Consider the following 26,033-nt stretch of genomic DNA (forward strand, 5'->3'; position numbering starts at 1 on the left):
TCAAAGGTACAAGGACATGTTTGTGGACGGACAGGAGATCGAGTCCACAAAGAGATTCTCGTACCTTGGACTACTCTTTGATGAAAAATATGTATGGACACTAGCTGTAGCAGTAAAACAACTTGCTTTTGCTAGACCAACAACTGCCCTAGTACATTTTTCAAGGAAACTGGTTATGAGACCCCTGTGGAGCTTATCAAGATATATAAAGCTATGAATATCTCCACAGCAATGTATGTAGCTGGGATATGGGGCCTTACACATCCCCTCTCGCTTCAAATAATAAAAAACACGTTCTTAAGATACATCTTATCCGTCCCATCTAGCACATCCTCGTATGTCTGCCATGCAGAACTAGGCCTGCCTCATATATCGGATCTTATTAAGCTTGAGCCCATACTCTTATGGCATAACGTGTTGAAAAAAACAGAGGCCCAACTAAATAGAGATATATTGATGGATACCCTGAAACTGGAAGGGGCTTTAAAAAATACCCTGGTTCAGATATGTCCGCAACTTTTTGGAAGATCTCAGACATTCCGAGAACTTCTCAGACCCTATTATTTTGTATAAAGTCAGGAGAAAGGACTTTAAAAAGAGGCTCTCCAGCATTTAGAAGCGCTAAGATTGTCGCCTGAGATCCTAAAACCTAGTGTCCAGCAGAACCAACAGATTTGAACTACTTTTAATATTCAACCGTATTTGAAAGTCTTTCCTGGTGCTTATGATCGTTTCTAATTAACCAGGTTCAGATTGGGAATCTTCAACAGAATTGTGAGTCTACCAAGAATGAATGACCGGACTCGACAATTGCAATTTGGTACATGTGACAATGTCTCAGAACAATCCACCATATATGTGCTATTGTTTTGTACATTTTACAGAGTACGGAGAAAGGTGTGGATCCTTCCAATTTTAAAACACATGGGGATTAGGCAATGTAGGCCAGCTTTCATTGCTCTACAATTCTTAGACAATGTACATAATATGTGGAAGATAGCAATGTTTTTAAAACATGTAATTAACCTAAGGAAAAGAATGATACTTCAAGTCTAATGGTCCTATGGCAGCTACAAAGTACTGCTGTAGCATTGATTAATTTAAACAATGTATGATGTTGGTTTTTCTTGCTATGCTTTCGACGCTTTCCAAATTTTAATGATTTTTAACAATATATATAGAGTGTATAGAGAATGGATTTAATAATATATATATTTGTTATTTGTCATTTTTAATTGTATAAATGTTTTCCATTTGTGCTTTTATGATTGTATGAAATAGCAATCAAATAAAGTTGTACTTGACTTGACTGGCTGAAACATGACCAAAATATTGTAATGGCCATTACTACACCGGAGACTTAGCCCCCGTTCAGAAAATATGTGAAAATACAATATATTTTGGCAGCATAGGAATACCCTCTCCCTCTCCAAGCCCTTGTTAAAGGCTTCCAGAGGGGCCTTGATGGGGCTAAAAGTAACAATAAAATCAGTGGTTTTGCCACAATCCTGCAGTACTTCCATTGGATGGCAGCAACAAAAATGATGGCCGCCATTCATTTTTAAAGTAACCCCCGGTTTTGTCCAGTGGCAGCTTTGACTCATCTAAAGAAGTGCAGATGGTTAATATGCCTGCGACAAAGAATGTCTACCATGCATTAAAAAATACAATATTTTGTTTTGTGCATAGCTCCGTGGGTTCCTGCTTTTCCCACAGAGATTTTGTTATTGTGCAGTTCACAAGTTCCAATCATAATCTAGCACAGTGAGCTATAAACTGCCGTCAAAGAGCTGCATGCAAACTGCATGGTACAAGTTAGTAAATTATGCTTTTTCCCAGTCCTTCATTATCCTGATGCTGCTAAAATGGTTTGTTTGGGTAGAAAATAATCCTTATTTTTGAAGTCAATGCTAACCCCTGTGTCATGTTCTGAATCCTGAGTTTGTCCTACTCCAGAGGAAGCACTCTTCAAAAATGCCTACCAGTATGGATGACATGCAAATCCTACACCTTGTAGTCCCCTTTGCCTTAGGTAACATTTTCTATTAACCGATCTACACATGTATTATTCATTGTCTCTGTATGGGTGTGATGTAAAGTGCTCTGGCACCCTACAGTGGCATGAAAGGTGCTATAAAATATATTAAATACTTGTGCTATGGAGAGATGAGAGGCACTGTTGGAGGGTAGTAGTGAGGGAATAATTGAAGATTGTCAATCATTGAAGATTGACAAAAGATTGTTGTATCCTGGTGCATAGTAAGGTCAATATTTACTATGCTTTAAAAGCTAATACAGTTCAGTGTATAATGTCAAATGTCTTGTAAAATGCACCATTTCCCCCCATATTTTCTATGGGGAGAACCCCCAAAGTCTCCTTTGTAGTGGTCAGGCTCACTCGCAGCACTTGGTGTGCACTGTATAGTGACTGGGCTGACAACATTTGGCAGAGCAACTGTAGGTTTCCAGTCCAGACTTGGCAGGACGATGAGCCTCGGGCAGCGAAATAAAATCAAACAATGAAAAGTTTGTCGCTAGATGCAGCACCAACCTTCTCATTAAGATTTTTCGATTTTAGCAAATATTTTTAATAGAAAAATACTAAAATCTTTAGTAATTCATGTCTAGTTTTTGTTTGATGTACACCCATGTATTTATTTTTTTCGAACTACAGTTTTAATGTTTGACATTTAAATCATACAAATTGCTTGGGGGTCCCCAGCTTCCAGCAGTGACTCAATGGGGGTCCTCAGGAGTGAAAAGTTTGGGAACCACTGGTCTAGGGGGTTAATTAAAATGTATATTGAAGAGGGGTGGGGAAGGGGCCGTCTCCCAGTACTTACTACTGCTCCAGGGGCCCAAAATAATTGTGAAACAGCAGGGGGAGTGCAGCCCCTCCTACCCTATGCCAGTTATGGCCCAGGGGCCCCATCTTAAAGGGTTTGGCATAATATTGAATGGGGAGGAGGGTGCACTGCCTCCTCAGTGAATCAATTAGATCCCCATAGACCCCATCTTTTGTGCCTGGCATAACTAATGAAGCGGAAGGTGGCGGGTGGCCCCCCTCCCTAAACATTCGCAAGACCCCCATCCCCAGGGGCTGAACTTATTTTGAAAGGTAGGGAACCACACGCCCCCCTCCCCGTGCTGATATCAGCCAGGGAATCCAATCCCACAGGGTTCAAAACTGTACAGTGTAAGGATGGCCACCACCCAGGACACTAAGGTTCCCTGTCTGGGAGATTGCGGGCATTATCTGCCTACACTCTCCAGGACAAGGAGCTCAACTTTGCTTCCACCTGGCTGGAGCTGTAAAAAATACTGACACAACCCAGGTTGCAGAAAAGGGAAGGTGCTGGCTCCTACAAGAACCCATCATGATGCTAGCTGGATTGTGGCTGTGGCCGTAGGAACCTTGGCACTCGCACTGCAGCCCACAACAGAGCCAGCAGTGTAGGTTCCCTGGGTTTGTATCCGGCACTCATTAGAATTTTTGTTTTAAAGTGCTGGCTCCCATCAAGGGAGCCAGCTAGGGCCACGGGAGCCCAGGGTTCTCCCGACAGCCCCCAAAAGTTGATCTGTGGGTGCCCCAGGTAGGTACTGGGGCACCTACTTCAGAAAAAACATGCCGGCTATCGTCGATACCCACTGTCGGTGCCATATGGGGAGCCGCTGGACTCACAGGGGCACTGGGGTTCCCTCACAGGCCCCAAACAAAATGTGTAATGTGGGTGTCCCATGTGAGCACCGGGACACACACATTTTTTTTATTTTTTAAGTGAATAACAAATGACAGTCATTTATTATTCACTGCCCCTTAAAGGAGCGCCCCATAATGTCCTGTGAGGGCTATTTAATTTTTTTATTTTAGCTAGGTGATGTCCCTATAGGGGGCCGGGGTGCCACCAAGCATTTTTATTTAATGTGATGGGGCGCTGCAGGGAGTGCATCAGCCGCACAGCACATTAAAAATACCAGTAAGTCTCCTCAGTCATAAAACCAACGACACCAGGAGAATATACCATATTTTTCTTAGCTGGAGCCCTATGCTCTTCAGCTAAGAGTGCAAGACCTTCTTGTGGTTGTTTCTATAATTGATTTTTGTGGCCTGAAAAAGGTAAAAAGAAAGACTCTGAAACATGCTGCTTTTATCTGAAAAAAATGTCGCTGATTCATTCTTTTAACAATTTCAGCCCACAAAATGCAATTATAAAAACTATTCGAAAAGAAAGACTCACATTCATGTTGGTTTTATTTGTTTTATTTAACACACTGCATTGTGTAAATTACTAAAACATACATTTGATTAAAAACATGACTTTTTGATAAAATGATAGATCTGCTTGATATATATTAATATGGTCATCGCTTGATTAGGTCAATAGCCCCATCTATTGTATTTTGGTGTTGCGACTCTTTGACACAGTTGTGTCATTTGACAAAGTCAGTAAGTATGCTTGAGTGCAGCCAGGACCTGCAAGACCAACCGCATGCTGTGCATGGTAGAAGTCTGTGTGCTGGAGTACATAGGACACTGCAGAGGGTATGGCAAAGGGGTCTGGACTTGTGCCAGGCCTTGTGGCCAACCCCACGCTGGACATGGCTGAAGGCTGGGCACATGTCGGGTTTGATTTACGAATGGCAATAAAGTATTTCTTTACGCAAAAAAAAAAACTGAATTTACTGTAAAAATAAAGGTTAAAGTGACATTATAGTTAGGTATTGTAATTATTTCTTAATTTACATTACAAAAACCTTGAAGAATTAATGGAAAAAAGTAACCTTATAGTAAGGTGAAAATTTCAGTTACAACTTACCATTTCAAACGTAAACAAAAACTCTGAAAATCACAAGTTCTAGTTATCTTAAATAACCATAACTCATGCCCTAAAGTAAATATAACTTCCTCCCTCACCATGCACTGATTGTGAATTCATATATTACAACACTCATGATGTGTTCAGTGGCATCATTGATAGCATTATTGAACTGACATCAACACTGCGATTGACCGGGATGCAAGTTATACTTAATTTAGGCCATGAGTTAATGAGTTATGATTACTTGAAAAAACTATATCTGGTGAATTTTAGTGTTTTTTTTTGTTTAAACCGTTACCTTGACACTAAAATGTTCACCGAAATAAAACGTTACTTTAATCTTTGTTTTTTTTCCAGTGAAGTTCTAAGGTATTTTTAAATGTAAAGTAAGATAAAATAACAATGTCTTAACTATACGGTCACTAATTTAACTATATATTGTATTATATTATATTATATTATATTATATTATATTATATTATATTATATTATATTATATTATTTTATTTCATATCATATATATAAATATGTGTTGCAAATTGCAAAGGTCGGCTGCTCTCCAGTCATTGATGCTAGGCTTTCTCTGCAACTTGCAGCACAACTGCAGAACAAGTTCTACAGGAAATGGCGATCTTTGATTGGCTTTAGAATCATTCAAAGATGCCAAATGAGTGTGCATGGTATGTAAGTTTTGAATTACTTTAAAAAAAAAACAAAGATGGCTGCCCATGCATGAACAAATGCATGCCCCCAAATTCACAGACAGCAATCATTTAATGATCTATTTTTTTAATTCTCTAATCCTCTCAGTTTTCAGCATTTAAGCACTCAAAACTCACAATTTTAACAGGTGATTTCAGCTTCAATACATATCGCTTGCAGCAATAACAGCTTTTAATACTACTTGTCTTGCACCTCACAAACCGTATACATGTTCTCAGTATAGGAAGCAACTACGTGCACCCTACTACCACCCTACCAGCACATTGCACAACTTGTGCATCCTGACATCTCCTGCTATCAGCCACTCAGTTCTGACCTCAATGATTTCATATTTTGTTCTTGTAAAAGCTCTTCATTACTATTTTCATTCTAACATGCCCTAATATCAGCCACCCAATGAAAATCTAGGCACCTATCTAGGCCATATTATACAGTGCAGCACATTTTCCTTGTTAGTGCCGGGCGCACCTTTCAAATGGTGGGCTAGGCACTAAAAAGGAGAGTTTGCCATAATAGATAGAATGTACTGCCTTGGGGACACCTGTGAACTTGTGCTGCCCTGGGGCAGAGCATTCAAGTGAAATGCAAATTGGCTTTGAAGCAGCTGCTCCGTGTTTCACTGTGCAGTCGGCAACACCTCTTCACTTTTAAGAGGGGTGAGAGATCCCCTTGAAGGTGTGTGCAGTGAGTGACTGCAAACACCTGCAAGGGGGTGTCTAGGGGATCTATAGGACCCCCTTCACCACCTCTTTAGGGCTGCCGTCAGGAACACAGAGACAGTGAACTACCTTTGAGGTGGCTCACTGTCAGGACGCTTCCTGACAGCTCCTTTACCTTTGCACCTGCGTCTATAGTATGGCGCAGAGGTAAAGAGATTCCCTCATTTGTATGAGGCCACACACCAATGCAAATGAGGGATCGTCCTCAGATGATAGTGCTGTATGTGAGCCAGCTCTATCTGTTAAACAGAAGGGGGCACACAAGCTTCTGAAGTCCTTCTGGAATACCAGAGTGCCCCGGGGGCCCAGAAAGCGGGCGTAAACACCCATTTCGCCCCTGGAATCTTTCGTATAATTGGGCCCCTGAAGTCTAATACTTCAAGCCCATGTTTATCAGTCTGAATGCATGTTATATTTTCCTCAATTAACCCTAATGATACCTAATGCCTCAGTTCTAGTCCTCATTTTCAGCTTCTATATATCTCTTTCCAAGTAGTTGTATAAACTCCAATCCATCCTAGTAATGTTCACTACATTAGTAGCCTGCATATATCTATTGTTACTAGTCTGTGCACTGGGCCTTATAGACATTGCACAGCGTAAAGCGTATGCACTAACTTAGTAACTTTGCAAGTTAGCATCTGAGCCCCAAATTTAACATTATAGAAACACAGAACAACTACTGCTCTCTTTCATCCCATTTTCATGTTGTACGATTTGCTGAGCATACACTATCCAGGGGCAGTCGAATGATTAGACTTACCACATCATTCATTACCTGCTTCATAGTAACATTTTAACAAAAACAACATTTCGAGCTCAAACATATTAAAAGTTACTAAAATTATGTCGACACCTGTTGCAATTGAAGGACCTTCGCAACGTTTGACTGGTCAAATTTTAGATGCGTATCTGGGTTATTAATATTGTAGAACTTTTGCATGAACAGGGTTAACATCTGTAAAAAGGCCAAACAAAGAAGTAATACTATCACAAAATGAGCCTCATTACGTTGCATAATTTGCCTTTCCAGACACATAATTTAATCTACTGTGCCGCATAATTTGTAGCTCCCCTGCTGCATTATTCCAGTGGCTATAACCATAACCTATGCATTTACTAATGTAGGTCATATGCAGGGATCTCTCTTGAACTACAGAACAGGAGCATGATAATGCACATTGTTTTGTATGGTAGCATGGAGATTCTGTAATTTTTATGTCAGTTTCTTAATGTCATAACTCTCTTCTTTGGCGTAGCAACAGTTGATAAAAAAAACTTGTTAACCACTGTTGCTACGTCATGAGGGCCCTCAAGGCCAGACCGACAGGGTTCTTTGAGAGCCTGTCAGCACAGTGATGATTGTCTTCTTTGGCAGAAAGCATAGTTGTAGAAAGGGGAAGGAGGGCATGGAAGGTGATGGGAGTTGGTTAGGGGTTGCCGGTAAGCTTATTTGTATTCAATATGTGACAAGGAGGAGAGGCTGTTTTATGTATGGCTCCACCATCACTGTGTAGCATTTCAAAGCGGGGTAGATGATTTTGGAGGTCATAAATAACATAACATTATAGATGGGTAAAAAGTGAATTACAGGGATGTTTTTCAACTTGAGGTTCTGAGTGACATAAGCAACTTGAACTTCGCTCTCCTTATCTGAGTCACTCAGAACCCCTTGGTGAAGAAAATCCCCCAAATTCACTGTTACCCATCTATAATTCTATGTTGTTTCTGCAGGGAAATAATACTTGCAGCCTTGATTGATAAGTGTTATTAGCCATTTTCCTGAACTCAGCAATTAAAATTGAAGAATGTTCATATAAAAGTCAGATTAATTAGCAAAGCACCTTGAGCAACCTGGAAATATGTAAAAACAAAACTTATTTTACCATTTTAGCTGCCAATTAGAATTTTCAACTACATTGCAATCAATGATCAAGATTAGGAAAGAAAGTGCGTTATTTTCTGTATAACCTGGGAATCCTGTCTTAGGTTCTTCTGTGCCATTCAGAAGCTGAGAATTTGCTTTCCCTGGTTTACCTCCTCCTGCAAACATTTCATTTTCTAGAACCAAACAAATGACATGAGAAATTAGAGAAAATAAACTGTGCCACAATTGCGCTGCAATATGTAGGTCTGGAATAAAGATAATATCTACAATTTCCAGTATCATGCTATTACCTTTAATGCTACACATACATTAATTGAAACCAGTTAGGATGGAGTGTAGATTTTGGCCAGTTTTAGTAAAACAGGTAAATAGTTATTGCAAAACTGTGAGACAAATTCTATAGTGTCACACCGTTTATATAAGCCTTAAAATACTGCTGTCACCATTACAAAAAAATAAATGGTAAGATGAATTTGAAAGAGTAAGGCCTCTTTAGACACTGGTTTCAACCCATTCAATATAATATGGAGTCATTAAAGGTTGTCACTTAGCTGATAGTTCTCTATTGGCTTTAGATGCGTCTCCCTGGTGTTCATACCACATACAGAACACAGAGGCCCTGGGTCAGCTAAAATTTCAAGATATGAGGAAGACTGCTTAGCATTTACCGTGTAAAGTACAGTAGAGCAGGCTTTTGAAATGAGGGCTTGAGAGTTATTCTTTGATAGCCGCTCTGGGTTAATTTTACCTTCTCACTAATAATTGTGGACATGCCATGTCCATTGAGTAATGTTAACTCAAGACATGACTCTAAATCCCAAAAGATGATTGCTGGTGATAGGAAACAAGCACGAAAGAGAGGTAAAGTGAACAGAGTGGGAAACAAGGAGCTCTATAATCCTGTATAATAGAGTAAGCTTTTTGTCACCCCCGGGTACATTGTATATAGTTGTCGTATTGCAGCATTTATATAGTGAGTGTCATGACAATGGCAATTTATGTGAATCAATTAAATGAAATACGTTATTTCTTGGTCAATTAAAAAACATTACAATCGTGGACCAATTATTGACAAATCAAAGCTCAGATTTAACTCAAAGATGATCAGTGGGAGGAATTCAGTACAACTAGTAAACATAAATGAAAAAATTCAAGGCAGTGCTAATAACCTGCCTTAGGTAGATAGTAGAATTAATAAATAATTTGTGTGGACTGTGTAATTCCTGAACTTTCCACATCTCCTTCTGCCTCCCACTCTTGAAAACTGAAGTATACTTCTTGTATTGCTTTGTGGAACGTTGGAACCATTTGTACAAAGCTACCAAAGTATGACTTGTGTGACTGGTCTAGTGGCTTTAGTATCTGTGCATTAAGAAAATTAGTGAGTTGCACCATTGTCAAGGTTTTTTTTAATATTCAAATGGTTTGCTGGCAAACCAAATAAAGAAATAGCTAAGGTATATTTGTTAACTTGGTATAGGAGGAAAAGTCCCTAATGCAGTAGCCATGTGCCTTTTTGCTTGCCATTTGATCATGCTGACAGACTCTGCATGGCTGCTTGCAGATGTAGAGTATGTCGCGAAAGTTCTGTTTCTGTTTCACTGACATGCCAAAGGATTCTACCAACACTGGACTACTGTCCAATGGCCAGGTCATGACACAACTAATGGCCGATGACAGATTATCCATCGTCAAGGCATTCAGAACTACCTCTGACTCACCTCAGTAAGACCTCTATAGTGTATCATGCCAGGGAGCCATCATTTCCAGAGTGTGAGTGTGTTTTGAAGGGGGGACAGGGGTGGGCAGGAGGTGCAGGGAGTGGTAGGCAGAGGTGTAGGTCGGGATTATTGAGGACAAATTATTGAATTGACTATATTGTGACCAGGATATTGAGGGAGAAACTATCAACAGGTAAGTTTGTACTCTATAGATTTCCTATACCTAGCTCTACACATACTTACTTTGGATATATATATATATATTCACTGAAAAAACCATAGGTTATAGACCATATATAGTTAGGAATTAGCATTTACAAAACCTTGAAAATTCACTGAAAAAACCATAGGTTATAGACCATATATAGTTAGGAATTAGCATTTAAAAAACCTTATTTTACTCACACAAAACCATTGAAATTCCATATATAGTTAGTTGCACTAACTATATATCGCGCACCCGCAATCCACTGCTGATGATGTCACATATTACATCATTCATGACATGGTCAGTGACATCACTGATGACATCACTGATGACATCTCAAATGACATCACTGATGACATCACTGATGACATCATCCAGTGACTGTGTGTTTCTGTAAAGTTTAAATATGTTTTACGTATTGAAGAATGAGTAGATGTATAAGTGTCTGGACGAAGGATTTAGTAGGTGCATGACTGAATGTATGAGTGAGTGATTAAATGTGTCTCACTGAGTGCATGGGTTAGTGACTAAACTGTCTTAATTTGTGCATCATTATGTCTGTTGTTCTGTAAACTGCTGCATGTGTTGATCAGTAGCTATATGATTAACTATATGGGTTATTGATTGATTGTCCAAGTATTTGTATGGGAGACTGAGTGTGTGTGTGGCTGGCTGGGAGGTGTGTGACTCTGTGCAGATCAATGTGTACTTGTATCAATGATTGTATAAGAAAGTAAGTATGTGTTAGTATATGTTTGAAAATGTAAGGTGCTCTATGTTTAACTGTATAGACAAGAAAATGGAAGTGTGATTGATTCTTTACAGGACTGACTAGGTGTGTGAGTAACTCCATGGATGAGTGGCAGAGTGTGAGTGTCTGTATAGGTGTATGAGTGCATATGATAGTGTTGTAAAGATGAGTGATTGTATGTATGAATGATTGTATGGGTGAATGAGTGAATGTGTGTGTAGACGTAGGAATCAGTGAGTACGTATGTAGTAACTAGTATTGGTGTGTCAATGGTTTCAAAAATTATACTCTGTATTTAACACTGGGTGAAACAGAGGTTATATTAAAATGTGAGGAGATGCATTGTATTGTCACATGAATGATATCATCAGTGATGTGGTCATTGATGTCAAATGAGATGTCATCAGTGATGTCATCAGTGATGTCATTTGAGATGTCATCAGTGATGTCATCAGTGATGTCACTGACCATGTCATGAATGATGTAATATGTGACATCATCAGCAGTGGATTGCGGGTGCGCGATATATAGTTAGTGCAACTAACTATATATGGAATTTCAATGGTTTTGTGTGAGTAAAATAAGGTTTTTTAAATGCTAATTCCTAACTATATATGGTCTATAACCTATGGTTTTTTCAGTGAATTTTCAAGGTTTTGTAAATGCTAATTCCTAACTATATATGGTCTATAACCTATGGTTTTTTCAGTGAATTTCAATGGTTTTTTAATAGCAAATATCATAAGCCGTCGAATGTCAAGTACGTGGTAAGTGAAAACATTTTCGTGTTTATGCACACTGATCTGCTTTGAATGGTGCCCCCCCCTCATTTCTATTAGGAGTACTCTCTCTTTGCACATAGTGAAGGGTAGTTAACGCAGGCCTTTGCCCCCGTTGTAATACGTCGTGCCTGCTTCTCTCTCCATTTGATTGATTGTTATCCAAGTATTTACTGTTTTAGAATTGGTTCTCTTTGGTTCATTCTCTATTTACAAACAAACACAGAGTCGCAATACTCTGTTTAGTCTTTGCAGATAACGAAAAATCGTGTAAAAAAAAAAGAAAAGGAATCGAGCAAAATCAGTAGGCCACTAATGGGATCTCTTTTTGACCTCGCTAAAATAGAAACATTAGGAACAACCCCTCATGACAAATACAAAACTAGTGAGATGAACTGAACTCCACACAATGATGGCTGCAAAACAGCTCGGCTCCGCCACCCACCCCGCCCAAAATAACGATAAAGAGCGGCTGCCATGATTGGTTGCGGAATGGCCACGACGGAGCTACGAAATGGTGCTGCTCTCATGCTAACCCCAGCTTCAGTCTGAAACATCCAGAAACACTGTAGACTACCAATTCGATCAGTTCCGGTAGCGCCCCAATGTAACCCGGTAGAGAAGAACTAGCCCTCCCCTCTTTGACTGATGGTTCTTGTTGCCTGTCCCTTCTGTTGTCATTTAACAGAACTATTTAGCCTGCTGAAAGGGGTTGTGTTCCGACCGCTGGTTGGTGGAGACATTTTGACTATATTCTGGACCTGCGTTGTCGCGTAATGCGTCATATGACGCGCCGCGTTAGCGCATCCGGAAGTCATCCGGGGCGCGCAGCGCGTAACGTAAGCATAACAAGTCATGTGACTTGTTAATAAAACTTTTCATTGGTTCATTTTACTTTTCTTATTCTAATGATGAAAGGCTTGGTCATATGACCTAAAAATTACGCTTTTTATTACTTCCGAACATTATTTTTTCTTAAATATATGTTATAATGTTCCAGGCTAATGTACTTTCCCGGAAAATTTACAACTGTCCTGCAAGTAAAATATATTCTTTTTTCGAGAAAAAGAGCGCTTCTTCGTCCCATGACGGAGCCGTTGAGCAAAAGAGGGTCGACCTGCTGTCTTAGTCGCCGATACGCCTGAATATGAGATTCTTATCGATCACTTTATGTTGCAGGAGTAGAAAACACAACAGCCCTTGACCATTTATCTTTACTGCGTTCCTTCGTATTATACCTTTTACCCTTCATGTAATTGGTCTGCTTTATTTCACTTGCCTTTTAATGATTCTAAAACAGTGACTATTATTAAAAACTTTACCAATGTATATACTACTACCATGTTTTCTTTTAAAAACCTTTATTGTGAAAATTTCATTATACAAATACGAGCCTATAACCACGTGGGCCGGCCACGGAGCAAACTGTAATCGTATATGATGAGTAGACATTTACACTGTAGAGGAACGTAACGGGCGGGCCATTAGGTTGCAAGAACTAAGGTGTCTAACAGTTACGGAATCGGTGGACGTACATTTTATAATTAAAATACGACAGGGCCAGTTACAATAAAATTATCTAGATATACATTTGCGGGCAAGTACCATGGGTGACGTTAATTCGAACTTTCAATAGTACAGTAATCAATAACACATCAGAACTTAATATCAATAGGGATTTCGAAATATTCAATCAATTCTCGTCCCCGCCCGCCATGTGCTTCAAAACTGCATACGTATCTCGTGATTTCAAGGTTCTGCAACCAGTACACAACAAGGAGTTACGAGTCCCATTTATTCCGGCGCCATTTTGGGCGAGGACGGGCAGGTCCAGGATATAGTCAAAATGTCTCTACCAACCATCGACTATGATGATGTTCATATGCTGTATTTATTAGAGTAACACTCATCTGTCCACATGAAATTAATTTGCCACAATCTAAACATGTCATTTTAATCTTTCCAAAGTTCTTCTAAATATTTGGGACCGTTTCCCTTGCCTCTGATGCTGTCAGTGCCACTTCTTTGATGAATGTACTACCAGGTCAGGGGTTCTCCTCCAAATCTCTCTTTTATGCAGCACTATAATTAATTGGTGCCACCTCTCCATATGACGATGCATGGTATAGTTACCATAACTATATTTTTTTTCGGTTCCTCTGGAGAGTTCATCGGGGCAGATGAAGCGTGTAACGTACCGGGCATTTACCTTTTTTTGCATGTACAGGAAAGGAAAAAAAAATCGAGCGTCCGAGTTCTAAGGTGTCCCAGGGCCATTTTAGTGGACCAGGCCCAAATCCAAAGAACAGGCCGCCATTTTGAGAGTCCTGTTGCAGCCGCCTGTCGCTGTAGCATCAAGAGCAGCCGAAACTCAGCTGAATGGCAACTGAAACGGTAAAGGGGCGCCCCACTACAGCAGACGAGCCTCCACCTAGGAAGACCCGTTCACGCCGCCTCCCCCCCCCTTCGGGCACCCCACGCCGTTATTCGGAGCAGTATTGTAGGATGGCCACACCAGTGCAGCAACTTGCTAGACACCACCTCGGTGGTAACCGCATCTCAGCGCCTTGTGGTGTCTTCTATTCAGAAAACATTGTTGTGCTGCCTTCGACCTATTCGCCGCAAGTGCGCACGCAACTCAGCTGCATAGCTTGCTAGACACCACCTCGGTGCTAACCGAATCTCAGCGCCTTGTGGTGTCTTCTATTCCAAAAATATTCTTGTGCTACCTTTGCCCCATTCACACATCGGTCCGCTACTGACGCCATCTCACAGGCTAATGGGGCGCCCCACGCCGTGTTTCAGCATTGTAGGATGACCACACCAGTACAGCAACTTGCTAGACATCACCTCGGTGCCATCCGGATCTCGGCGCCCCACTGCAGATGAAGTGCCTCTCAACTATGAAACCACCACGGTGACATCCGGATCTTGGCGCCTTGTGCAGGTTCCGGCCTATTCACACATCGGTCCGCTACTGACGCCATCTCACAGGCTAATGGGGCGCCCCACGCCGAGTTTCAGCATTGTAGGATGACCACACCAGTACAGCAACTTGCTAGACATCACCTCGGTGCCATCCGGATCTTGGCATCTCAACGCCTAGTGGTATCTTCCATACAGAAAATATTGTTGCGCTGCCTTTGGCCCCATTCGCACATCGGTCCGCAACTGACACCATCTCACAGGCCAACAGGGCGCCCCACGCCGACTTTTACCATTGTAGGATGGCCACACCAGTACCACAACTTGCTAGACACCACCTCGGTGCCATCCGAATCTTGGCATCTCAGCGCCTTGTGGTGTCTTCTAGTCAGAAAATATTGTTGCGCTGCCTTTGGCCCCATTCGCACATCGGTCCGCTACTGACGCCATCTCACAGGCCAACGGGGCGCCCCACGCCGACTTTCAACATTGTAGGATGGCCACACCAGTGCGGCAACTTACTAGACACCACCTCGGTGCCATCCGGATCTTGGCGCGTTGTGCTGCCTTCGGCCTATTCGCACATCGGTCCGCTACTGACGCAAACTCACAGGCCAAAGGGGCGCCCCACGCCGACTTTCAGCATTGTAGGATGGCCACACCAGTGCTGCAACTTGCTAGACACCACCTCGGTGCCATCCGGATCTTGGCATCTCAGCGCCTTGTGGTGTCTTCTATTCAGAAAACATTGTTGCGCTGCCTTTGGCCCCATTCGCACATCGGTCCGCTACTGACGCCATCTCACAGGCCAACGGGGCGCCCCACGCCGACTTTCAACATTGTAGGATGGCCACACCAGTGCACCTTACTAGACACCACCTCGGTGCCATCCGGATCTTGGCTCGTTGTGCTGCCTTCGGCCTATTCGCACATCGGTCCGCTACTGACGCGAACTCACAGGCCAACAGGGCGCCCCACGCCGACTTTCAGCATTGTAGGATGGCCACACCAGTGCTGCAACTTGCTGGACACCACCTCGGTGCCATCCGGATCTTGGCGCGTTGTGTTGCCTTCGGCCTATTCGCACATCGGTCCGCTACTGACGCCGCCTCACGTGCCAACGTATTTTCTCCGCATTTTATACCCTATGCCGCATAACAGGTCATGTGACTTGTTTATAAAACTTTTCATTGGTTCATTTTACTTTTGGTTTCCTAATGATGGAAGGCTTGATCATATGACCTAAAAACAACACTTTTCATTGGATGAAAACTTTTTTTTTTTCCCAAACGATGAAAGCCCCACCTTGTTTCTGGATGTTTCAGACTGAAGCTGGCGTCACCATGAAAGCACCACCATCTCGTGGCTCCGTCGTAGTCATTCCGCGAGCAATCATGGCAGCCGCTCCCCACCAGAAGCCTACAGGAGTCGGGGGCCCCCAAAACTTTTGATGAATCCTCAAGGCGGAGGGGACGCTTTCGAGAATGGGGTCCAAGACCTAGCAGACAAGCGTCCGATTTCCAAGGTGTCCCAGGGCCATTTCAGTGGACCAGGCCCAAAAAGGAAACAGCCTGCCGCCATTTTGAGAGTCCTGTGAAAGCCGCCTATCGCTGCACCGCAAGAGTGGGCGCAACTCAGCTGAATTGCGGCTTTTGACACAGTGGACCAAAAGCGGACGGAATGGCAACTGAAACGGTAAAGGGGCACCCCACTACAACAGACGAGACTCCACCTGGAGAGGCCCGTTCACGCCGCCTCCCCCGGGGCGCCCCACGCCGTTATTCGGAGCAGCATTGTAGGATACCAAAACCAGTGCGGCAACTTACTGGACATCACCTTGGTGCCATCGTTCTGCTGCCTTGGAACTATTCGCACAACAGTTTGCTACTGATGACCCACCCCCCGCGACGCCCCACGCCAGAAATCTGGACGTTGTGCTGCGTTGGGACTATTCGCACAGCCGACCGCTACTTCGTTGTTTTTCCCTAAAAATGTTTATATGTTATTACTGTTTTTGTTTTCTTGTATATATTTATAAGTTATTAAAGTTTTATAATCTTACTACTTTGTTGGAGTGCTATATATTTTTAATGTGACACATAATTGTAAAAACTTTGATGTACAAAGAGTCATCCCTGGAATCTTCCGCTTCAGGCTCGGTCCCCTCCCCAATCACAATACAGGATGGTTTTCAGATAATAGGAACGCGTCTGCTGTGACGGATCTCATCGAGTGTGGGCCTTGATCTACTATAACTCCTTTGAAGAGGGGTGATTCTTTACAGCTGGGGCCATAAACTACATCTGCAGGGCTAGCTGATACCCTAGGACCGGCCTGGACAATCGGACACAGAGGAAAAGGAGTGTCAGAGGGTGCGGTAGTGAATAGGGCGAAAGGGAGGTGTCGGGCGGGCACAGGGTGTGATTCTCAGGGAAGAGCAGCGCAGATGGGGGGTGGTTTATTACCCATGCATAAGACAGAGAGCGGGGGTGACCACTGCCTGGGGGAGATGCTTGCGAGGGTGGGGAGCCATGCTAAGGATCGACAGCGTGCACAGAGTGGGTCTGGTCAAGGCATCTAAAATGACTGCCGTGCACGACAAAAGTGTGGCATTTGAAAAAAGGCAAGATGGCGCAGACAATGTTTTTCAACACTTCCTGATTTCCTTCGAATCGAACGTTAACAGACGTTGGGGCATATTACCAAAGTTAAGCGATATTTATCCCTAACGATGCTTAGCAACGATTTTTTTACCGCTAAGCATCGTCAGAAATTATCGCAGATAAACCTTGCTATTATCAAGGTTTATCGCAAATACGATAAAAACGACCGCAATGCATTAATATCGCTGAAAACTCAGCGATATTCATGCATTACCGAGCTAATGCTCTTAGCCATGTTATCCACCTCCCATTGGATAACATGGCTAAGAACTGCTCAGGGCAGGTGTTAGTTTTTGGAGATATTCGCGCTTATCGCGAATATTTCCAAAAGTTGATAATAGGAGATAGCGATGTTAGCAACTGTTTCCAGTCGCTAACATCTTGGCATGCCCACTTTGCATGTCATTAGTGATAAATATCACTCACATGCAAAGTGGAGCCCAAGATGGTCGCTATCTCCTACTAGCCGTCGCTAACTGGTGTTAGCAACAGCTAGGTAATACAGATATAATTTTATCTCCGCGAAGCGGAGCGCTGTTACAGATATATATCTTGTTTTTGAACGTTAATTTCTCAAAATCCACTGAAGCACATATATTGAGACCTAGCAAAGGCACATCGAGCTACCAGTCCCTACAATTTTGCCAAGTTTCGTGCAAATCCATTCAGCCGTTCGATTATTATTATTATTTTTTTTTTTGCCCCGCGGGGCCCTTTTAAAACCTCCACATCAAACCTAAGAGGTCAAGGAGGATCTACTATGCCCCCTTATGGTCATTTGCCCCTTCGCTTTGGCCTCCTCTTGTCTCTCGATCCTACCGAGAGACAAGATGGCGGCCGCTACGGACTGTTTGCAATGTTTACAGACGCCGGAGAACCAATCAGCTTCGCAAACCTCCGTTACGCGAAGCGGAGCGCTGTTACAGATATATATCTTTTTTTGAACGTTAATTTCTCAAAATCCACTGGAGCACATATATTGAGACCTAGCAAAGGCACATCGGGCTACCAGTCCCTACAATTTTGCCAAGTTTCGTGCAAATCCATTCAGCCGTTCGGGCTAAAAGTGAGGCCAACCGCCCTATGGAAAACTCAATGTTAAAAACACATTTTGGGACCCCCCTTTTTTCTCGGCCCCCCCTTGACGAACCCCCCCCAAATTTTCAAGGGCTGCTCAGAAACAAAATGTGCCATTTTCCTGAAAATTTCAGCCAATTCCGTCCACAAACGCCAAAGTTATTAGACATAGAATTTTCAAAAATCCCATAGAGAAAAAATCCTAACTATATATACCTACTGGCGACCGCCAGTAGGTAATAGGTAGGTAGTTATAGTTAGGACCTAGTTTCCATAGGAAAAGCATTTTTTTCTTTTCCCAATAACTTTGGCACCAGTTGATGAATCTTCACACATTTTTTTCTAAAGTGGCCAGCTCAGGTCAGTTTCTGTCTTGAAAGTTTTGGGGTGATTTGTCAAGCGGGGGCTGAGAAAAAATGGGGCTCCCAAAACGTATTTTCCCCATGTTAATTTCCATAGAAAGCTTGGACAAAGCTCCAGCCCGAACTGCTGAACGTAATAACACCAAATTTGGCAAAAAGGTAGGTCAGTTCAGAAAGAGCCCTTTTTTTTAAATGGTGTAAATCTGTTCAGTAGTTCCTGAAAAATTAGAAAAAAATGGGTTTGAAATCTGTCCTCCATAGGAAACTTTAGACAAAGCTAGAGCCCGAACTGCTGAACGGAATTACACCAAATTTGTCAAAAAGGTAGCCCTTGATTCAGAAATAACCCTTTTGTTAAATGTTCTAAATCTATTCAGTAGTTGCTGAGAAATTAGAAAAAGAAAGTTTTGATGTCTGAGCACCAAGAAGGGTTCACACACCCTCCGGGGCACGAGTTACACTCTGATTGGCTGCCAACACTCCAAACCAGGAAGTGTTGGCAGCCATTTTGTGACTCGGTTACCAAGTCAGAAGATAACTGTGGAAAAAAGGATGAAAAAGAAGAATAGGGGGCAGGGAAGGAACATTGTGACCCCCCTGGGCCTGGTCAGGAGGTCCCACAAGGACCCCAGGCCCTCCCATTAAGAAATGTTGTATAAAAAAATTTTGAAGTCGCGCTGGGTTTGCGACTCCTGCTGTGAAAAAATAAATACATCAAGCACGGGTTTCTGCGCTTTGTTTTTCAAAGCCCCCAGGTGGGCCAGGTCCCGGAGCACTCAGCAAATAATTTGTGGGGGCCTGCGAGGGCTGCCCACAGACTCGGGAACAGTCACCTCCCCGGGGCTGAAACAAAAAAATGCGTGTGAGGTCCCAAACTCCACATGCAGACCCGGGGACAACCATCTCCCCCCAGTCCCATGGACCACCATCTCCCCGGGGCTCTGTTTTAAATTAAAAATTATGTGTGTGGTGGAAAGAAACCCCCATAAGCCCCGGGGACCACCACCTCCCCGGGGCTTTAGAAATATTGGAAGGGGGCTGCGCCGCCCCCATCGTGGAGCCCATAGTGGCCCTATGGACCGCCACCCACTAGGGTGAGCTCCTGCAATGTCCCGGGGTGCACACCCGTGGGACCCTGCTGTTTGCTATTGCAGGGCAGGAGCCGTGTGGCTCAAGCCCTGCCATATCAAACTCTGCTTTGCCCTACTCTCGCTTCAATGAAGCCAAGCTGGAAAGCTTTTGGGCAAGGGAGCTGCATGTGAGCACATCTCCTTGCTCAAAGCATTGCCGGCTCTAGCAGGAGGTGGGGAGCCGGTGGGGCTGTGGGGGCAATGGGGCTCCCCGCAAGGTCCCCAATGAGTGGCCATGCCCTGGGGAATGGGTCCCCATGGTAAAAAATGGCCCTGGAGGGGGGCCACTCGGCCCCTCTCCTTAAAAAAAAAGCCCTGGGGATGGGGTCCTTAGGACGAATATAAATGAATGGAAGTAGACAAAAAAAAATATTTGTCAAAGTTTGAAGTTGCGACCCAAGCGCAGCACTCAGCGCGGCCCCCTAGTGCGAACAGGATGGGTGCAGGCCTCCCAGCGCAGCCCGCTAGAGTGAACGCGATGGGTGCGTGACTCCAATCAAAAATAATTAAGATTTTATTTAAAAGGTTGGTTATATGTTGGATATTGGGTGGCTCTAAAAAGAACCTGGTTTTCATTGGGAGATTGTTGTAGTGACATGTTAGTGCAGATGCAGAGCTTCAGGTTGTTGAGAAACACACTGTTGCCTTGATCAGTGAAGTGTAAGCCATCACTTCTATAGATGCCATCCATATGGAAACGTAGATTGTTGTTATAGATGGAGCCCATCATATGGTCTCTGAGGTAAGCAGAAACAGCTTTATTGACATTTTTCCAAGATTTCTCAATCTGAGGACAAAATTGATTCGACCAGTTCCATTTCTGTCTTTGGCATATGTTAGAGTATACAACGACAGTTTGGGGGAAGGCAACATCAATTCTCCAAAGGTGTCCTTCATTAGCATTTCCATACCTACCCCAGTCAATGTGCCTAGGTCATTGCCACCACAGTGCACAATCATGAGGTCAGGGGGTTGGAGATGCAAAAAGGTTTTAACCAAAGGCATCAATTGATACCACTTTAATCCTCTCTGTCCAATCCATTTAATGTCTACATTTTGCAAAGCTAGGTCTTTGTCAATACCTCTGTGTTCAGCATACCTTTTTGTTGGGCACATAGCTGTGCCCAACAATCCACACTGAAAGCATATTGAAGGGATGACTTTAGGTAATGAAAAGATGTCTGTAGTTGAGGTACTCAGTTGGTAGAATGAGAGGTATGTAAAATGGTGGACAGGATGCTGTTTTTAAGAAAGTAGAAAATTGATTGGCTGTTTAAGAAGTGTGTAAATTCAAAAATAGAGTGCATTTTACTTTCTTTAGCAAGCATGTTTCTCATTAGTTAGTAAACAATGTTTGAAAGGTACAGTAGAAAGGATAGGGTCATGTTTTGTAGAGCAACCACGCCTGCTGTTTGCATTTGCAACTTTGTGTGGTGAACTTTAAAATATGGTGAACTTGTGACCTGTCAGTTAAGTTGAATGTTCCAAAAACTATTACTATGAAAACTGGCATCAAGCAGAAAGGGTGAAGAAGTCAGTTGCTAAGGGTTATTATGTGGAACCAATAGAAATGTGCTTTACAATTTGCAAATGTTACTTGCTGCTTATGTGTTTTTGTATATTGAAGGAGAGGGACACCTTGCCATTCCTGGACTTACCTTGCTGAGGCTGGTGCATTATATTGATTGTCTGTAAAAGAAAATCCATTAACGAGTTTGTGAGATTTTTCATTCAACACATTTATTTGCAAGGTGAGTTATATATTTGTGAGGTTTATTGAAAACAAATAACATTCTTCTAAAACTGTGTTGTTTGAAATATATTATTAAATGTAGAGATGTATATTGGAGTTTGTTTCATTGTATTTAAATGTTGTTTGAAAAAGAGTCTGTACAGTAATATGTGCATTTATTAAGATGATTATTGATTTTATTAATTAGGCTTCTTTTTTAAGTCTTTACAAAGGTATAGTTGAATGATGCCACATTTTTTTAGATAGTTGGTTGACGATACAGCACAAATGTGTAGTTTGAAAGATGTTCCTTTAAGGTGTAGTGTATTACGCTTCATTTTCCCGAACTTGTGACCTGTCAGTTTAGTTGAATGTTCCATGAACTGTTACTAAGGAAACTGCCATTAAGCAGAATGGTGTAGAAGTCAATTGCTAAGGGTGATTATGTGTTGCTAATAGATGTGCTCCCGCCTGATAGTTCAGACAAAGGAACTTTCAACTCTAATGTTAATTTGTCATCTACTTGGATTCAGGCAATGTGATGTGGCTTTTTGGCAGTGGGGTGGGATGTGTGCGACTTTGGGATTCATGTTTGACATGTCTTGCATGTGGCAAATGAGCTACATCACTGTGTGTTACGTTGCCTCACAGCTGCTCCTCCCTCTCTCCGAGCCTATTTACTTGTGTGCACTGCGCTGTTGCATCACTTGCACTCCTACTGCACACCATTGTCATGCTTATCTGTGCATGTCCACAAGCCTGACAACGACACACTGATGTTGATAGTTGAAGGTGGTCGGCCATGTGTAGGCCTATGGTAAGGATAGGGCAGACACAGTTGTGGAGTTCATGCCTGGCTGAAGTAGTGCTGTAAGTAGGGCTAGGCATGTGGATCATGGTGAGGCAATGCAGATACATACAACACTTGTCCTGTATGAGCCAAGCCCCTGAGCCGTCTTGCCCTCCTTCATTTCCCCGTTCGTGCGAGCCTGCCCTCTGGGTGTATGCTACATTGCAACATTGTCGATTGTGTGCAAAGTGGAGCTGACACTAAAACACAGACACACGCATTAGTTACTTCTTTGTCCAGTCTAGAACTGAACCACGGCCAGAGCCCTCTGCTAATTCTGCACACCCCTATGCTGTACTGGTGTATATAGGCTCTGCCCACTCCGCTTAATAGGGTTGCGTCCACTGTCCACAACAATACAAGCAGCAGCAGCAGCAGCAGCAGTATATGTCCAAATGGACAGGTCAGTGCTCTGCATATGAGGTCTGTCCAGCACATCACCGCTACACTTGGCATTGTGTGCATTCTTATTCATGGGTGACTTGCCTCCTTCACACATACTTGGTTACCACCTCTCCCAACATTCAGCTATTGTGTGGCCATGCCGTTTTTGGAACGTCCGCTGTCCTGTTATGCGCTTCCTAGGTGATAGTCGGGGGTGGTCCTGGGGGTGGTGGCGGTGGGTGTTGTGGCCCTCTTGGGTATCCGAGCTGCATGATCAGTAGCTCCATGACATGTGCTGGTCTTCAGATGTGGCTCTTGGCTGGGCTCCCTTTCATACTGTAGGTTGTCATCCTACTTTACACCAGTAAAAGGCAGGTGTTAAATTCCTACTGCTAACGCGGCTTATCACCTTTTTTGGATCAGATCGCAGATTTGGCTGGTCGTTGAAAATATCACGAAGTGGTGTTTTTGTGTCTTTTTTGCATGGAACCACCTACTCTGGATATCATTAGCATTAGTTGTCGCTCTCATCCATGGCAATGTTTTTTGCGGAAGCTATCGCTGGAAAACTGGCGATATCAGCAGTTTGCACCAGGTTGAGAATGGGACGATAATTATTTCGCCACTTTTGCTGCGCTAAAGTGCAGATAACTCGGTGATAAGTCCTTGAGAATACGCCCTATTGTTGGTTTTTATTTTTTCGTCCGGATTCGCACACCCAGCCACTGGGGGTTCTTGTGGAATTCCCTGAGCAGGCCTAGGGGGTCAGTGTATTTGTACCCTGCCCACTTTTCTTGTTTTTTTACCTTTTTTTTAACTCTTTTCTTGTGATTCGCATGTAGCTACAACAAACTCCTAATAAACACAAGGGCTCGTTTTAGAACCACTCTAAAACCCAACAGTGGGGACTGATCGCCAAATTATTGGAACTTTAGCGCAGTAAAAGCGGCAAAATAATTATTGCCCCATTCTGAAGTTGGTGCACACTGCCATATTGTCCACAGGCTGACGGTATCAACACAGCGGACAACCAACATCTCTCTGCAGACAAAGCTGCTGGCTGCAACCAACAAATGCCAGAGTCGGAGGAGTCTCACAGCCAGCCCTATTAAACTTCCTCACACATGTCTTGGATGCATGTCCACAAAAGGAACGGCGGGCCCCTGTATCCGCACTACACACTCGTCCCAGTTTGTAGTGTTCCTGCGCAGCCAACCCCAACCCCAGCTGTTGCCTTGCTCCTCTGTTCTCCAGATCCAAGAATGTGGTTTCTGAAATGGGTGTGCGCCTGGTCATGAAGTCCAGTAGTCAACAGTAGTGAAAAAACTGTACTTTATTACAAAAACATAAATTAACAACACGAAAACATCAAACAACAAGTGACATTCCCAATGCGGAATTTCATCAGGGCAACTTGTAGATCCAAATAACTGCATATCATCCTGGAAATCCTGATATAATTCAATATTCCGAAAGTCTGTATTCAGAAACCAATTGGATAAATGGTGACAATGGTCAAGCATTAGTATGGTCACAAACGTAATCTGGTACGGTGTATTATACTTGGAAAAACCGGAATGCTTACAGGTATGATCAATCCTGCACAAAAAGACTGTAACAGAAGTGTGTATGGTCGTAACCTTCGTAGGAAAGAAAAGGATGGTTATGACCACACAAACTTGTATTACGGTCTCATTATGCAGGATTTATCATACCTGTAAGAATAACAGTATGTTTCAGCTTGATATACCTGCAGCTTCACTTCACCCACACTGCGCAGGAACAGCTGGAGACCAATCAAGGTAACCACACCATAGCAGGCTTCCCGCACGTTTTGGGGACAATTGACTGCACACATGTAGTACTTGTGCCCCCTGCCGACACTGCACACAATCACGGCAACAGAAACAACACGCATTCTAACAATGTGCAAGGAAAACTGGACCACCGGTGCCTGTACACTTATGTTGTCACAAAACTTCCCTGGCAGTGTGCATGATTCCAACATCTTCCACAAGCTCCCCAGCCCTGATCCCCAGACCGGCCTGCCGCCCAACGATAACGGCCTGACCCTGCGCACTTAGACCTCAATGCTCACCTAGCGCCACTGACCTGTCTCCAAGAGGGCCCACCACGTGCCGGTGGAACCTCCTCAGCCGTCACTGAATTCCGTGTCATAGGTCTTGATTGCCAGGATGGTATATTGAGGCCTACGCATCATCGCAGGCTGCACACCCACTCAGCTCTGGTGGCACTAACTCAGTGCAGCTCAAGTCATCGCCACGTGGCGGGAGGCCCGTGTTGGTCAAAATGCCTCGGCTGCCACCAACTCTGTGTACCTCAAGTCATCGCCACATGGCTAGAGGCCTGTGTTGGCCAAAATGCCTTGTCTGCCACCAACTCTGTGTACCTCAAGTCATCGCCATGTTGCAGGAGGCCCGAGTCAGCCCAAGTGTGTCGGCTGCCATCAACCGTGTGCACCTTAAGTCATAGGCCCTTTATGATTGAATATCATGGGCAGGCGCCATCATGTCACCTCCGGCAGTGGGGAATGTGATGTGGTAGGTCCCTAGGCCCTCATGCATAAATATTAACCACATGGACATACCCAAATCAAGTGTGAAAATGGCCTGGAGAACGTGCACCCGACCCTTTTTAATGGCAGGGTCACATGTCCTGTGATGCCTGTGCTGGATGGATGTGTTGTGGGAGTAAACCAGCCCTAAGGGAGTAGCTGTGGCTTGCCTAAAACTAGGAAAAACCAAAGGTGGTGATGGACGGAGCGTTGGCAATACAAACACTCACCCCCAGTCAACTGATCTGGGTTTAATCCATCACCATTCTTTAGCTCACTCCACCACCCTAGTTCAGACATGTCCATATGCAAATCAGTCTCACCCTGTGCCTCATGGGAACAGTCCAGCCCGAACTGCCAAGCCATGTCTTCCCAGGACCGGAATCAAGCTTCCCAGGATCGGTTTCTGGCATTACAGCCGACTTCAGCCGGGCTTGCTTGACTCCAGTGGCAAAGTGAGCAAGGGACTCACGTCTGAGCATACCCTGCCAACTTAGGGCGAACAAAGAAAAACCAAAGGTGGTGATGGACGGAGCATTGACAATACAAACACTCACCCCCAGTCAACTGATCTGGGTTTAATCCATCACCGTTCTTTAGATCACTCCGCCACCCCATTTCAGACATGGCTATATGCAAATCAATCCGACCATGTGCCTCATGGGAACAGTCCAGCCCAAACTGCCAAGCCATGTCTTCCCTGGACCGGAATCAAGCTTCCCAGGA

The 26,033-nt window shown here is 43.5% G+C and overlaps 1 protein-coding gene across 1 annotated transcript in view; it reads right to left on the minus strand.

Annotated features, from left to right (window-relative positions):
* LOC144772911 (uncharacterized) overlaps window positions 1-26,033 on the minus strand; it is a 2,519,762-nt gene that overhangs the window by 1,891,045 nt on the left and 602,684 nt on the right. Inside the window, exon 13 of the mRNA XM_078657606.1 lies at window positions 8,234-8,323. Within this exon, the coding sequence (XP_078513732.1) occupies window positions 8,234-8,315 (82 nt within the window). The 5' untranslated portion in view covers window positions 8,316-8,323. The remainder of the gene's footprint in view (window positions 1-8,233; window positions 8,324-26,033) is intronic.

Source organism: Lissotriton helveticus, chromosome 8 (assembly GCF_964261635.1).
Source record: "Lissotriton helveticus chromosome 8, aLisHel1.1, whole genome shotgun sequence".
Lineage (NCBI taxonomy): Eukaryota > Metazoa > Chordata > Amphibia > Caudata > Salamandridae > Lissotriton > Lissotriton helveticus.